Genomic DNA, 12,923 nt, shown 5'->3' on the forward strand with positions numbered 1-12,923 from the left:
TGGTGAATAGGAATTGTGTCAAAGACCTATTACACCATGTTCAAAGACCTGTAACACCATGTTCAAGAAAGGGAAAAAGATAATCTGGGAAATTATAGGCTAGTTAATCTTACCTCAATTGTGATTAAATTTCTAGGGAGTAATTTTGACCTTGGGCGATAGTGTAAAACGGGCAAAATCGATTAATTTCCACTGACTTAATTGGAATTGAAAATTGGGGAGACTGAGTCGATATCGCCCATTTTACACTATCATCCAAAGTCAAAATTACCCACCCCCTCCCCCCTCCCTAGAGTTTACAAAGTGGTATGAAAATAGTGAACACTTGAGGTTTGGACTAATTGGGGACAGTCAGCATAGATTTGTAAAGCCCAAGTTCTGCTTGACTAATTTAATTAATTATTGTGATGAAGCCATAAGAGTACATAAAGAGAATGTGGTGGATTTTGTGAATATGGATTTTCAGAATGCATTCATAAAGTGCAACAGAAGACTTGTTACAAAAATTAAGATAGATGGAATTAAAGGGATAAGGAGATGACTAGGACTGATGGGAAGAGTAGCTGTAAATAGGTGGCTTCTGGATTGGCAGGATGTCCCATTGGATCTGTGCTGAAACCTATTGATTTCCCATTTGTTTAAATGATTTGGACATAGGCACAAGAAGAATGATGTTTGCTAATAATACCAAATTTGCAGAATGGCAAACTGAGGAAGAAAGCAGGAGGACATAAAAAGTTTATTCTTGGGCAAATAGGTTGCAGATGCAGTTCACTGCAGAGAAATGTGAAACAGTACACAGTAGAAAAAATTAGTGAAAGAAGCTTCTGGCCGACGGAGGTCAATAACCAGAAGCCCTCAAGTTGCTCAATTCTTCTTAAGAGGGTTATCAAATAACAAAAAACAACAGAAAAAGCTTACCTGCCTGTCTTTGGCCCACCCATGAGACCCCCTGCAAACCCGCCAGTTGGCGAGGGTCCGGGGGCAGGCCATAGTACCTGGTTTTACTGAGCATCCTGGCACTTGAGCACCCCAATATCATACATATCATACCCCTATAATATGTATCAACTCATTGTTATGTGATGCACATATTTCTGTTGTAAAATCTGTAAATATTTTGAAAAGCTGTATTACTGAAGCATTTAAAATCCTTTTTTCTTAATTTGGATTCCAAGTCTAGATAATAGTGATAAGTGGTAAGGGGCTATTTCACAGAGCTTTAGTGCTTTGGAGGTTTCAGTTGTAATTGGAATTGTGTAGAGTGCATGACAAGGTAAATTGAACATGAATGCCTGTGGAGAGAACAGGCTTGGTTGACCAAATGGCCTTTTCTCATTCAATTCTTCGATGTTCTTATGGTAGTTCTGCATTTTTTTACTTTTGGCGGAGATGAAAAACAGGTGATAGTGGATCGGCTGCTTGTTATACACCCCGCCCAACTTTTCTTCTCACAGTGGAAAGGAAAATTGGTTGAGCTGTACCACCACTTTTCCACCCCTGCCAGAAGTGAAAATGACCTTCAGTATAACTCTGGTGTACATTTGAATTCAGCATAATATGAAGCATAACACAGAATTAAGTGTGAGCCATGTTCTGTCTGCAAATACTGCAAATATCATTTACATAGAATCATTTGTTTCTAGTTATGTTATTTCAAATGCATTTTTAATCTTGCAGCAATACTTCTGCATTAAAGTCGATAAAAATGTTCATTTAGAGAATAAATTAAGAAATATTCAGAAATTTTGCGTGTTGCTGTAATTCTTACAAGTTATTTTTGAAGTTTTTATGGAAGGTGCAAATTGCTTCAGTGGACATTATATAACCAAATTACATGGTTTGCATTATAGATTTTGCTGTATGTTGTATTTTATAGGGGGCATTTAGCAAGGCTCTAATCCTGGCCCAGAGCATTACTAGATGGGAGCATAGATCGCAAATGGGTTATTTAAAATAATATGGCCGATTCAGCAATTCGCATTACTGTCTGTCAGTGGTCTGCACTGCCTATGGAGTCTCACAATATTTACTCTTGTATTGACAATAATAATCATGGTTTCTTTCTTTTATTCCTCAGCACATCCCAAGATACAAAATGGCCAGGTTGAATGTCCTCTGGGTTATAAAAAAATGAACCAGACAAACTGTCAAGGTAAGTTATAAAGTGTTATAAGCAGTGAGAAGATGGAAGGAGGAGTGAAAATCTGTTTCCCATTACTAAACAAGACAGTACGTAAAGAGTAATGGTATGGATGATGTTTAAATGTCGAGGAAACTTTACAGGATGGTCAGTAAATATCTCTTTAGTGGAAAAGGTGCATTTTTAGAATAAATGTGCATGTGCTGAAAGCTGTCTGCAGGCAAGACATCAATCAGTGACATGCAAATGAACTTCACTAAGACGTTAGTCTCTGTTGAAATAGGAAAAAAAATTTTTTTCTGAATTGTGGAACCTTTGGAATGCTTCACTGGTTTATTTCTTTCCTAAACCAAATATCAGCCATTAAAATACATGTGTGATTCCTACTGTTAAAAAGCCCGACTGAGAATGTAAAATATGGCTAAAATATTACCTGAGCGGTACCATGTCACTGTGAGCTTTAAACTTCACTATGATCTTGAATTTTCACAATGTGTTCTGCCAAAAAGGTCAAGGAAATTTGTGTTTTAGTGCATTATTCTGCTCATGCAAATTTCTTTTTAACAATGCAAATCTTATATCCATCAAAGCCACTAAAGCCTCAGCAAGGGATTATTGCCCATTTTTCCCCTAAGTTGCACCTGTTTTTTTTTAGGTGCTACTTGGCTGCTAAGCTCAGGAAACTCTATCTGTTAGGGGTGGAGGATGGGAGGTGGGAAGGACAATGTCAGAGAACTCGGGTCTAGAGGTTTTTGGTAGCAATGGGAGTGAGGTAAGAAGATGTGGGCGATGTTGTGGAGGTGGAAATAAGCAATCTTGGTGATGGGTAGGATGTGGGGCTTCAAACTCATTGTGGGTTGAACAGGATGCTAGGATTTTTCATGGCCTGAGGGGACAGAGTCAGTGGTAAAGAAGCGGGGTTTATGGTGGGGATTGAAAATGATAACTTCTTCCCAATGTTTAGGCGTTGGAAATTTTGCCTCATCCATGATTTAATGCCAGACAAGCATTCTGTCAGCACAGAAATGATCGTGGAATTGAGGAAAATGGTGGATAAGTAAAACTGGGTGTCATCAGCATATGCTGACCCTGTTCCTGTTGATGACACCACTGAGGGGCAGCATGTAGATGAGGAAGGGGAGGATGCCAAGGATAGGAGCTTGGGAAATTCTGGTGGTGACTGTGCAGCTGGACTCCAAGCTTTTGTAACCTTACCTCATAGTTCAGTTCTGTGACACCAGGAATTGGTCTAGTGACCCTTCTCTGAGATCTTTGGGGATATTTTCCTTGTATCTTGGTGACCAGCACTGAATACAGTGTTCAAAGTGAGGCCTGACCTGACCAACTATAGCTTCATCCTCACCATCCTACCTGTTGCAGACACTTCTGTCCATGATCGCATTGGTAGAAGTGATCAGCGCACTGTCCTTGTAAAGATAAAGACCATGGCAATAATTTCACCGGAAATGCGGCGGAAACCTTATTTACACGTGTTGTCATTGCATGTCTGGCAAAGTTACGGCAGCGGAGCGGGAGCAGCTCCAAGGAAATTCCTGGCCAAACTCCCGTCTCCACAGTGAGGACGATGGATAGTGTGACATTACCACCATGCTAAGTAGGACAGACTAAGGACAGATCTAGCAGCCCAAAACAGGGTATCGCTGAGGCACTGTTAGTCATAAGCATCAGCAGAACTATATACCACCACAGTCTGTAACCTCATGTCCTTGCACGTCTCTCATTCTGATAACAATGAAGCCAGGAGACCAACCTGGTTCAATGTGGACTGTAGAAGGGTGTGCCAAAAACAGCATTAGGTATAATTTAGAATGAGGTATCAACCTAGTGAAGTAGCCACACAGGGCTACCTGCATGCTACACCAAAAGCAACAGATGTTCATAGCCCCTGCTGTAACCCCACTACTCCTTACGAAAATGGCCGTGCTTGGAGCAGGCAGAGACTCTGCCACAAACAGGCTATTGAGGAAACTTAGACAGGAGGCGGGACTCAGTGTATCCAGGTACTGGCCTCATTTCAGGCTATTCTGATGTACCCCCATTGAAATTCTAGTGGAATTATGCCAAACAGCCACGGATTTTCTGGGCCTGTGTACCCCTGTATACATAGAAACATAGAAAATAGGAGCAGGAATAGGCCATTCAGCCTTTTGAGCCTGCTCCGTCATTCATTATGGTCATGGCTGATCCTCTATCTCAATACCATATTCCCGCTCTCTCCCCATATCTCTTACTGCCTTTTGTGTCTAGAAATCTATCTAGCTCCTTCTTAAATATATTCAGTGCGTATAAACACCATGTGAGACATAAGGGGGTAAATTTTAACTCCCAAGAACGGGTGGGTTGGGGGCGGGTGGGGAGTGAGAATACTCTGTTTTCAGAGCGGGACCGCATCCTGGCTCCAACATGCCTGCTTCTAGGTTTAACCCAGGCAGGCTTGTCTACATGTGGAGAGCAGGCACCAGGAAGTCCCACCCTCACTTAAAGCTAGCGGGCCCATACTTAAAAGGGCAATGTACCTCATTGGTTTCTTGAGGTACTTAATATTTTGTGTATGGGAATAATAAAATAACTTTAAGGTTACCTGTTCGGGGTTTCCCATCACTTCCGATTCACGTCAGGTGAAAGCAGGCAGGAAGGGCTGGATCGATGAGGTGAGTGCCTTTGTTGCACTGCTTATGGGCCTAGAGAAGCAGGAATGCTTCATCCAGGCCCAACAAGCTTACTTGGCTGACAGGACCGCCGTGATCGGCCTCCTCCCCCCCCCCCCCCCACCGGTGATGCCCACCGATGGTGGGCTCTCCCACATGGTGGACCCTCACCTACCTCCGACTCCTCATCCGACCACGTCCGACCTCCAATCTTTTCAGACCCCCGATTTGCTTCTCAACCCCATGATCATGTTCTCAGCCCCATGATCTTTTCCACAATCCCTCCCCGATCTTCTCCCCAGCTCCCCCCCACCAATCTTCTCCCCACCTCTCCTTCCCCCCCCCCCCCACCGCCGATCTTTTCCCCGGCCTATGATCCCTCCCTCCCTCTGATCTCCAGCTGCAGCCTGCTGCAGGGACCTTCCTGCCAACAGCCAGCCAGACTGTCAATCTGGCTGGCTGCCGCGTACGTAACCCGAAGTGCAATAGATGGGCCTCTTTAAGATCACGATCTATGACCCGCCCACTTACCTTCCGGGTTTCGCGCCCGAAATTTTCCCCCCGTTCCCTTCTGGGCTGGAAGTTAAAATTTACCCCAAGCACTTTAAGTAGGTCAATGGATGGATCATACACATTACAGTAAATACTTTTAATTACTGGATTATGCTGCATTATAACTGGGACTGGAACAGAGAATTATCTTATCTGGAGGACACTGCAGTTCCATGAGGGTGTCTCTATAGGAATGATTCGACAATCTGGCAAGTCCAATGGGAAGAAGCACTTGTTCAGAATTTATCATAGAAAATCTATTTTAATGGATGGAAAATCATGGGCTGCACACCCACATATTCCAAAGATGCATTCCTTGCAAGTACCACTCCACTGGGAATGCCAGATCATGGAATCATCCCTCATATTTTGCTTCTGTTATTGCCTTAACTTTACTGTGGAACTGCATTCCAGTATAAAATGTTTGCTCAAACTCAACTTGTTCGTCAACTGTGCCAAAAATGTTACTGGTAATAGTCTAATTTAGTTTTGACATTATTATTGGTAAGATTTCCATTGAATGTTTTTAATATGTGAGTCACTGAAGACTGATATAAACAATATGTGTCAGGGTTTATGTTGCGATGAAACAAGCTATTGTAGCATCAAAACAATTAGACATTTGGCTGATACATTTATTGTGACTAGGATCCAGACAAGAACAAGACCACAAGAAATTTGCTGTTTAGCAACCACATAATTGTTCCTTTACTTCTTTAAAATGAAAAATAATGGTGGATCAATTGAGTGCCATAAAATAGCAATTCTTCTCTGTTTCATTTACAATGAAAGATTTGTCAATACACAATTAATCTTAGAACACTTAGCATTCAAACAAAATAATGAACATAGGAACAGGAGTAGGCCATTCAGCCCCTTGAACCTGCGCCGCCATTCAATTAGATCATGGCTAATCTGTTTCTTAACTCCATTTACCCACCTTGGTCCCATATCCCTTAATACCCTTACCTAACAAAAATCTATCAATCTCAGTTTTGACATTTTCAATTGACCTAGCCTCAAAAGCTTTTGGGGGGAGAGAGTTTCAGATTTCCACTACCCTTTGCTTGAAGTGCTTCCTGACATCACCTCTGGTTCCAATTTTAAGGTAATGCCCCCTTGTCCTGGACTGCCCCACCAGACAAAATAGTTTCTCTCTACCCTATCATATCCATTAATCACCTTAAACTCCTCAATTAAATCTCCCTTAATCTTCTATATTCGAGGGAATGTAAGTCTAATCTATGCAACCTGTCCTCATAATTTAACCCTCCAAGCCCCAGTATCATTTTGGTGAGTCTGTGCTGTTCTCCTTCCAAGGTGTCAGGCGTGGTTCAATAGTAGCACTCTGGCCTCTGAGTCAGAAGATTGTGGGTTCAAGTCCCACTGCAGAGATTTGAGCACAAAATCTAGGCTGACATTTCAGTGCAGTACTGAGGGAGTGCTGCACTGTTGGAAGTGCCGTCTTTTGGATGAGATGTTAAACCGAGGTCCTATCTGCCCTCTAAGATGGACGTAAAAGATCCCATGGCACTATTCGACGAAGAGCAGGGTGGTTCTCACCAGTGTTCTTGCAATATTTATACCTCAGCCAACATCACTAAAAAAACAGATTATCTGGTCATTATCTCATTGCTGGTAGTGGGATCTTGCTGTGTGCAAATTCACTGCCACGTTTCCTACATTACAACAATGACGATGCTTCAAAAGTACCTAATTGGCTGTAAAACGCTTTGGGACGTCCTAAGGTCATGAAAGGTGCTATATAAATGCAAATCTTTCCTTCTTTCTTAATATATTCTTACATGTCGTGCCCAGAACTGAACGCAGTACTCCAGATACAGTCTAACCAGTGCTCTATACAGCTGTAGCATAATTTCCACCCCTTTATATTCCAGTCCCCTTGAGAGGAAGGCTAATATTCCATTAGCCTTTTAAATTATTTTTTGTACCTGTCCACTAGTCTTTTGTGATTTCAGTACATGGACCTCTAAATCTCTCTGCTCCTCCAAAGTTCCTATCTCCTCACCATTTAGAAAATATTCTGATCTATCTTTCTTAGGTCCAAAGAGGATTACCTCGCACTTCCCCACATTGAACGCCAATCTGCCATGTTTTGCCCACTCACTTAATTTATCAATGTCCCTTTGCAACTTTCTGCTCCCATCTACACTACTTACTGTGCCACCCAACTTGTTTTCATCGATGATATATAGCGGCATCCTGGTTTTCTGGTGAAATCAAGAACTTTTTGGCTCATTCATAGTCCTATGGCAAAGAAGAAAATATTCTTTCCTTTAAGCGGGAATTTAAATAAGATATAATACTAATATTCGGCATTACCATTGCCAAATTCCCCACCATCAACATCCTGGGGGTCACCATTGACCCGAAACTTAACTGGATCAGCTACATAAATACTGTGGCTACAAGAACAGGTCAGAGGCTGGGTATACTGTGGCGAATGACTCACCTCCTGAATCCCCAAAGCCTTTCCACCATCTACAAGGCACAAGTCAGGAGTGTGATGAAATACTCTTCATTTGCCAGGATGAGTGTAGCTCCAACAACACTGAAGAAGCTCGATACCATTGAGGACAAAGCAGCCCGCATGATTGGCATCCCATCCAGCACCCTAAACATTCACTCCCTTCACCACCGGCGCACTGTGGCTGCAGTGTGTACCATCCACAGGATGCACTGCAGGACCTCGCCAAGGCTTCTTCGACAGCAGCCCCCAAACCCGCGACCTCTACCACCTAGAAGGACAAGAGCAGCAGGCACATGGGAACAACACCACCTGCACGTTCCTCTCCAAGTCACACACCATCCCGACTTGGAAATATATTGCCGTTCCTTCATCCTGGAACTCCCTACTTAACAGCACTGTGGGAGAACCTTCACCACACGGACTGCAGCGGTTCAAGAAGGTGGCTCACTACCACCTTCTCAAGGGCAATTAGGGATGGGCAATAAATGTTGGCCTTGCCAGCGACGCCCACATCCCATGAACAAATAAAAAAAAAATTGACTTACAGTGATGATAAGACTTTTTAACTTGATCCCCATTCTCGTTTTTGGTGAACACTCAAAAAATGTCTACCAGGATGCCGCTGTATATCACTGTGTCTACAGTTGCTTAAAAAAGAATATTACAAGTGATATTGGAAGAGTGAAAACATCAGCGATTTCATAGAGGTATTAAGTGACTGGTTCTTACCACAAAGGATGTAGTAGAGTAAATCAAGTGTTTCACTTACTTGATTGAGTTTTTTGATGAGATACCATAGAGGGTAGATGGGGGCAATGCAGTTGATATAGTGCCGCATAATAGGCTTGTCATCAAGATTGAAGCTCATGGAATAACAGGGGCAGTAGCAGCAGGAATACAGAATTGGCTATGTAACAGGAAACAGAGAGTAGTGGTGAACGGTTGTTTTTCGGACTGGAGGGAGGTTTACAGTGGTGTTCCCCAGGGGTCAGTACTAGGACCACTGCTTTTCTTGATATATATGTGACTTGGATTTGGCTGTACAGGACACAATTTCCAAATTGGCAGATGACACAAAACTTGGAAGTGTAGTGAACAATGAAGAGGATAGTGATAGACTTCAAGAGGACTTAGACAGGCTGGTGGCATGGGTGGACACATGGCAGATGAAATTTAACGCAGAAAAATCCAAAGTGATATATTTCGGTAGGAAGAATGAGGAGAGGCAATATAAGCTAAAGGGCACAATTCTAAAAGTGGTACAGGAACATAGAGATCTGGGGTTGTATGTACACAAATTATTGAAGGTGACAGGGCAGGTTGAGAAAGTGGTTAAAAAAGCATATGGGATCCTGGGCTTTATAAATAGAGGCATTGAGTACAAAAGCAAGGAAGTCATGATGAACCTTTATAAAACACTAGTTCGGCCACAGCTGGAGTACTGTGTCCAGTTCTGGGCACTGCACTCTGGGAAAGATCCTGGAACTCCCTTCTGAACAGCACTGTGGGAGAACCGTCACCATACGGAATGCAGCGGTTCAAGAAGGCGGCTCACCACCACCTTCTCAAGGGCAATTAGGGATGGGCAATAAATGCCGACCTCGCCAGCGACGCCCACATCCCATGAACGAATGAAAAAAAAGATGTGAAAACCTTAGAGAGGGTGCAGAAGAGATTTACTAGAATGATTCCAGGGATGAGGGACTTTAGTTACTTGGATAGACTGGAGAAGCTGGGGTTGTTTTCCTTGAAACAGAGAAGACAGCTAGGTGTGAGTTCAAAATCATGAAGGGTCTAGACAGAGTAGATAGAGAGAAACTGTTCCCATTTTCAAAAGGGTCAAGAACCAGAATACATAGATTTAAGGTGGTTGGCAAAAGAACCAAAGGTGACATGGGGAAAAACTTTTTTACACAGCGAGTGGTTAGAATCTGGAATGGACTACCAGAGGGGGTGGTGAAGGCAGATTCAATCATGGCCTTCAAAAGGGAATTGGATAAGTACGTGAAAGGAAAAAATTTGCAGGGCTACGTGGATGGGGCAGGGGAATGGGACTAGCTGGATTGCTGTTGCACAGAGCAGGCATGGACTTGATGGGCTGAATGCACTCCTTCCGTGCTGTTACCTTTCTATGATTCTATGATAGAGCACATTACATTTAGGGCTGGATTACCCTTAAATTGTTTACCCTGGACCTCACCATTCCAACAATTCTGTTCCCCATCTGCCCACTACCTAGCTGTGCCTGCACCCTTCCCATCCACTGCAGTTTATTCCATATCTCTTCTCTCAGCACCAGTCATTTTGTTCATGAAGCACATCATCTGCTCCCTTGATCTCATCCCAGCTCCTAACCACCAAACTTCACCTCCTTACCCCATCAACCTATCTCTCTTATCCTGCAAATAAGCTCCCAATCCTCGTACGAGGACTTCCAATCTGGCTTCAGTCACATGCACGGTGCAAAGACACAAATGATATCTTGTGTGACTGTGGCTGTGACTGATGTTCCTCATTTCTCTATTGTCCTTGACCTCTCTCACACTTCCAATAGCATCTCTATCATCCTTCAACAATTGTTCTCTGCAGTCCACCTCTGAGGCACTGATCTGCGCTGGTTCTGCTCTTATCTAGCTCACCATCGGTACTACATTGATGCCAGTGGCTTCTTCACTTCTGCTCACATGTTCAGCTTCTAGCCCCCTCTCCCCCTTGACAATATTAGCCAGAAGTAGTGGTTTACATGTACACCAACAACACCCAGCTTTACTTCACTCCCTTATCCATTGACCCAACCCTGTGCTCAGCTGCTTCCCTTACATTCACCCTGTTACCAAAACAGTTTTTTTTCTATTCCATTGGCTCCCTTTGCCCCACCACTCCCCTTTTGCAGCTGAAAAGCCAAACCTGTGTTCGTAGTCTCAAGGCTTGATTTCTTTAACTCACACCTAGCTGTCTTCTTTTCTCAGCCATCCCAAGCATCAGTTCATTCAAAACACTGCAGCCTACATCATCACCCACACTATGTCCTACACTCCCATCATCCCGTCCTCTCCAAGCTCCCCTATCTTCCCCTGCTCCAGCTTCAGAATTCTCATCCATACTTTTAAATCTTTTTATGGCCCACTTACCTTGCCTTCATGACCTCCTCTTGGCTTATATCATTGCATATATCTTCTGCTCCTTTTGATACCACATTTCTCTTCATCTGTTACTTTCTCAGCTCCACTATTAATGCCTACTCTTTCAGTGTTTATGCATAGTTCCCTTCATCAGGCCACCACCTTACTGCTTTCAAAACATCAAAACTCTCCTCTTCAACTCTGTGTTTGGTTCTCCGATGTAACCTCTCCATATTTTTCCCCTTTCCCCATCCTCGTGTCCACCAAATCCTTTCTCTTGTTCGAGATAGTCATTTCCTGACCATTTCATCTCTCCGCTGGCATTCAGCTTTTATGCCTATGGATCAAGGCTATGATGAGTTCTGGAGTCGAGTAGTTCTAACAAAACCCGAACTGAGTGTCAGTGAGCAGGTTATTGGTGAGTAGGTGTCGCTTGATGGCACTATTAATTATTCCTTCCATCACTTTACTGATAATTGGGAGGAATCTGATTGGGTAGTATTTGGCTGGGATAGATTTATCCTGTTTTTTTTTGTAGATACGACATACTTGGGCAATCTTCCACATTATAGATGCCAGTATCACAGCTGTGCTAGAACAGCTTGGCTAGAGGTTCAACTAGTTCCGGTGCATAGGTCTTCAGCACTACAGCTGGGAAGTTGTCAAGGCCCAAAGACCTAGAGATTCGATGATGCCCCACCTGTTTATTGGCGGGCAGGTAGCGCATCCTCATTATGAGCCGGAAGAGTGTGCCCGCCCTTATTGGTATGGGAAAAAAATAGGTGTCCAGGGCCCACGCCTGAAACGGGCATTAGTCCCTTTTCATATACAAGTAAGAGGCCGAACACCAGTTTGAGGCTTCCTGTGCAAGGTTGGGTTGCCCTGACTGCAGCTGTCACCGGGTCAGCTGCATTCAGGAAAACCAGGTCTAAATGTGGCCTAACCAAATGGACTACTGCAGGCCACAACCAAAAAGGAGTAGCTCCCCCCACACCCCCCTGTTCTTGACCGGCCCACCGATCACGACCTCGACACCCCTGATCGGGACCTTGACACCCCTGATCGCAACCTCGACCCCCCTGCTTGGTGGAGGCGAGACTTTATCTTTACAACACTTTGTTTTGGTCACTTCTGCCAATGGTATTGTGGATAGACTTATCTGAATTGGTAGATTGGTGCGGACGAGGATAATTGATCTTCGTGTTGCATCTTTCACCACCTGATGCAGTCTGGCAGCCACGACCTTCAGGATTCTATGCCATTGTTTCCATCAGAGGATCCTCTAAGTGAAGTTCTCAGTTGAGGGGGCTAATAGGTGCTGATCAGCAAGTTTCCTCGACCTTGTTTGACCTGAAACCATGAGAGTTAATGGGTTCTGCAGTGAATATTGAGGACTTCCAGGACCACCGACCCAACTGCATATCACTGTACCCTCACCTCTGGTAGGCCTATCCTGCTGGTGGGACAGGATATACACAGGGATGGTGATGGAGGAGTCTACAGTTAGCTGATTAATCTGATTCTGTGAGTACAACTGTGTCAGCCTGTTGCTTGACTAGTCTGAGTGACAGCTCTCCCAACTTGGGCACCAGTCCCAGATGTTTGGGAGGAGAACATTGCAGGCTCAACTAAGCTAAGATTGCTTTAGGCTTATCCTGATATGATGCCTGGGTCATTGCCGATAAACCTGTCTGATTTTCTTCTTCTAATTTGTAGCAATTGTTTACAACTTGTGACTTGCTAAGGCACTTGGAATCAACCACATAGGGCTTGATTTTGGCGTCGGGTTTCCGGCGGGTTTCTAGCGGGGGGGCCCGGAAAATCCCGATATCCGGTCACGTGACCGGATCGCGACGAAATCCCGGCCACTTCCGGGTACCGCGCTGACGTGCGGGGCTGCGCGCGCAAGCCCCGCTGGTGGGAATCCCGCAGGCAATTAAAGCCAG

At 44.0% G+C, this 12,923-nt stretch overlaps 1 protein-coding gene across 1 annotated transcript in view; it reads left to right on the forward strand.

Moving 5' to 3' along the window:
* LOC137326682 (latent-transforming growth factor beta-binding protein 2-like) overlaps window positions 1-12,923 on the forward strand; it is a 607,725-nt gene that overhangs the window by 306,716 nt on the left and 288,086 nt on the right. The window contains exon 9 of the mRNA XM_067992000.1: window positions 2,081-2,155. Within this exon, the coding sequence (XP_067848101.1) occupies window positions 2,081-2,155 (75 nt within the window). The remainder of the gene's footprint in view (window positions 1-2,080; window positions 2,156-12,923) is intronic.

This window comes from Heptranchias perlo, chromosome 10, assembly GCF_035084215.1.
Source record: "Heptranchias perlo isolate sHepPer1 chromosome 10, sHepPer1.hap1, whole genome shotgun sequence".
In the NCBI taxonomy this organism is placed as follows: domain Eukaryota; kingdom Metazoa; phylum Chordata; class Chondrichthyes; order Hexanchiformes; family Hexanchidae; genus Heptranchias; species Heptranchias perlo.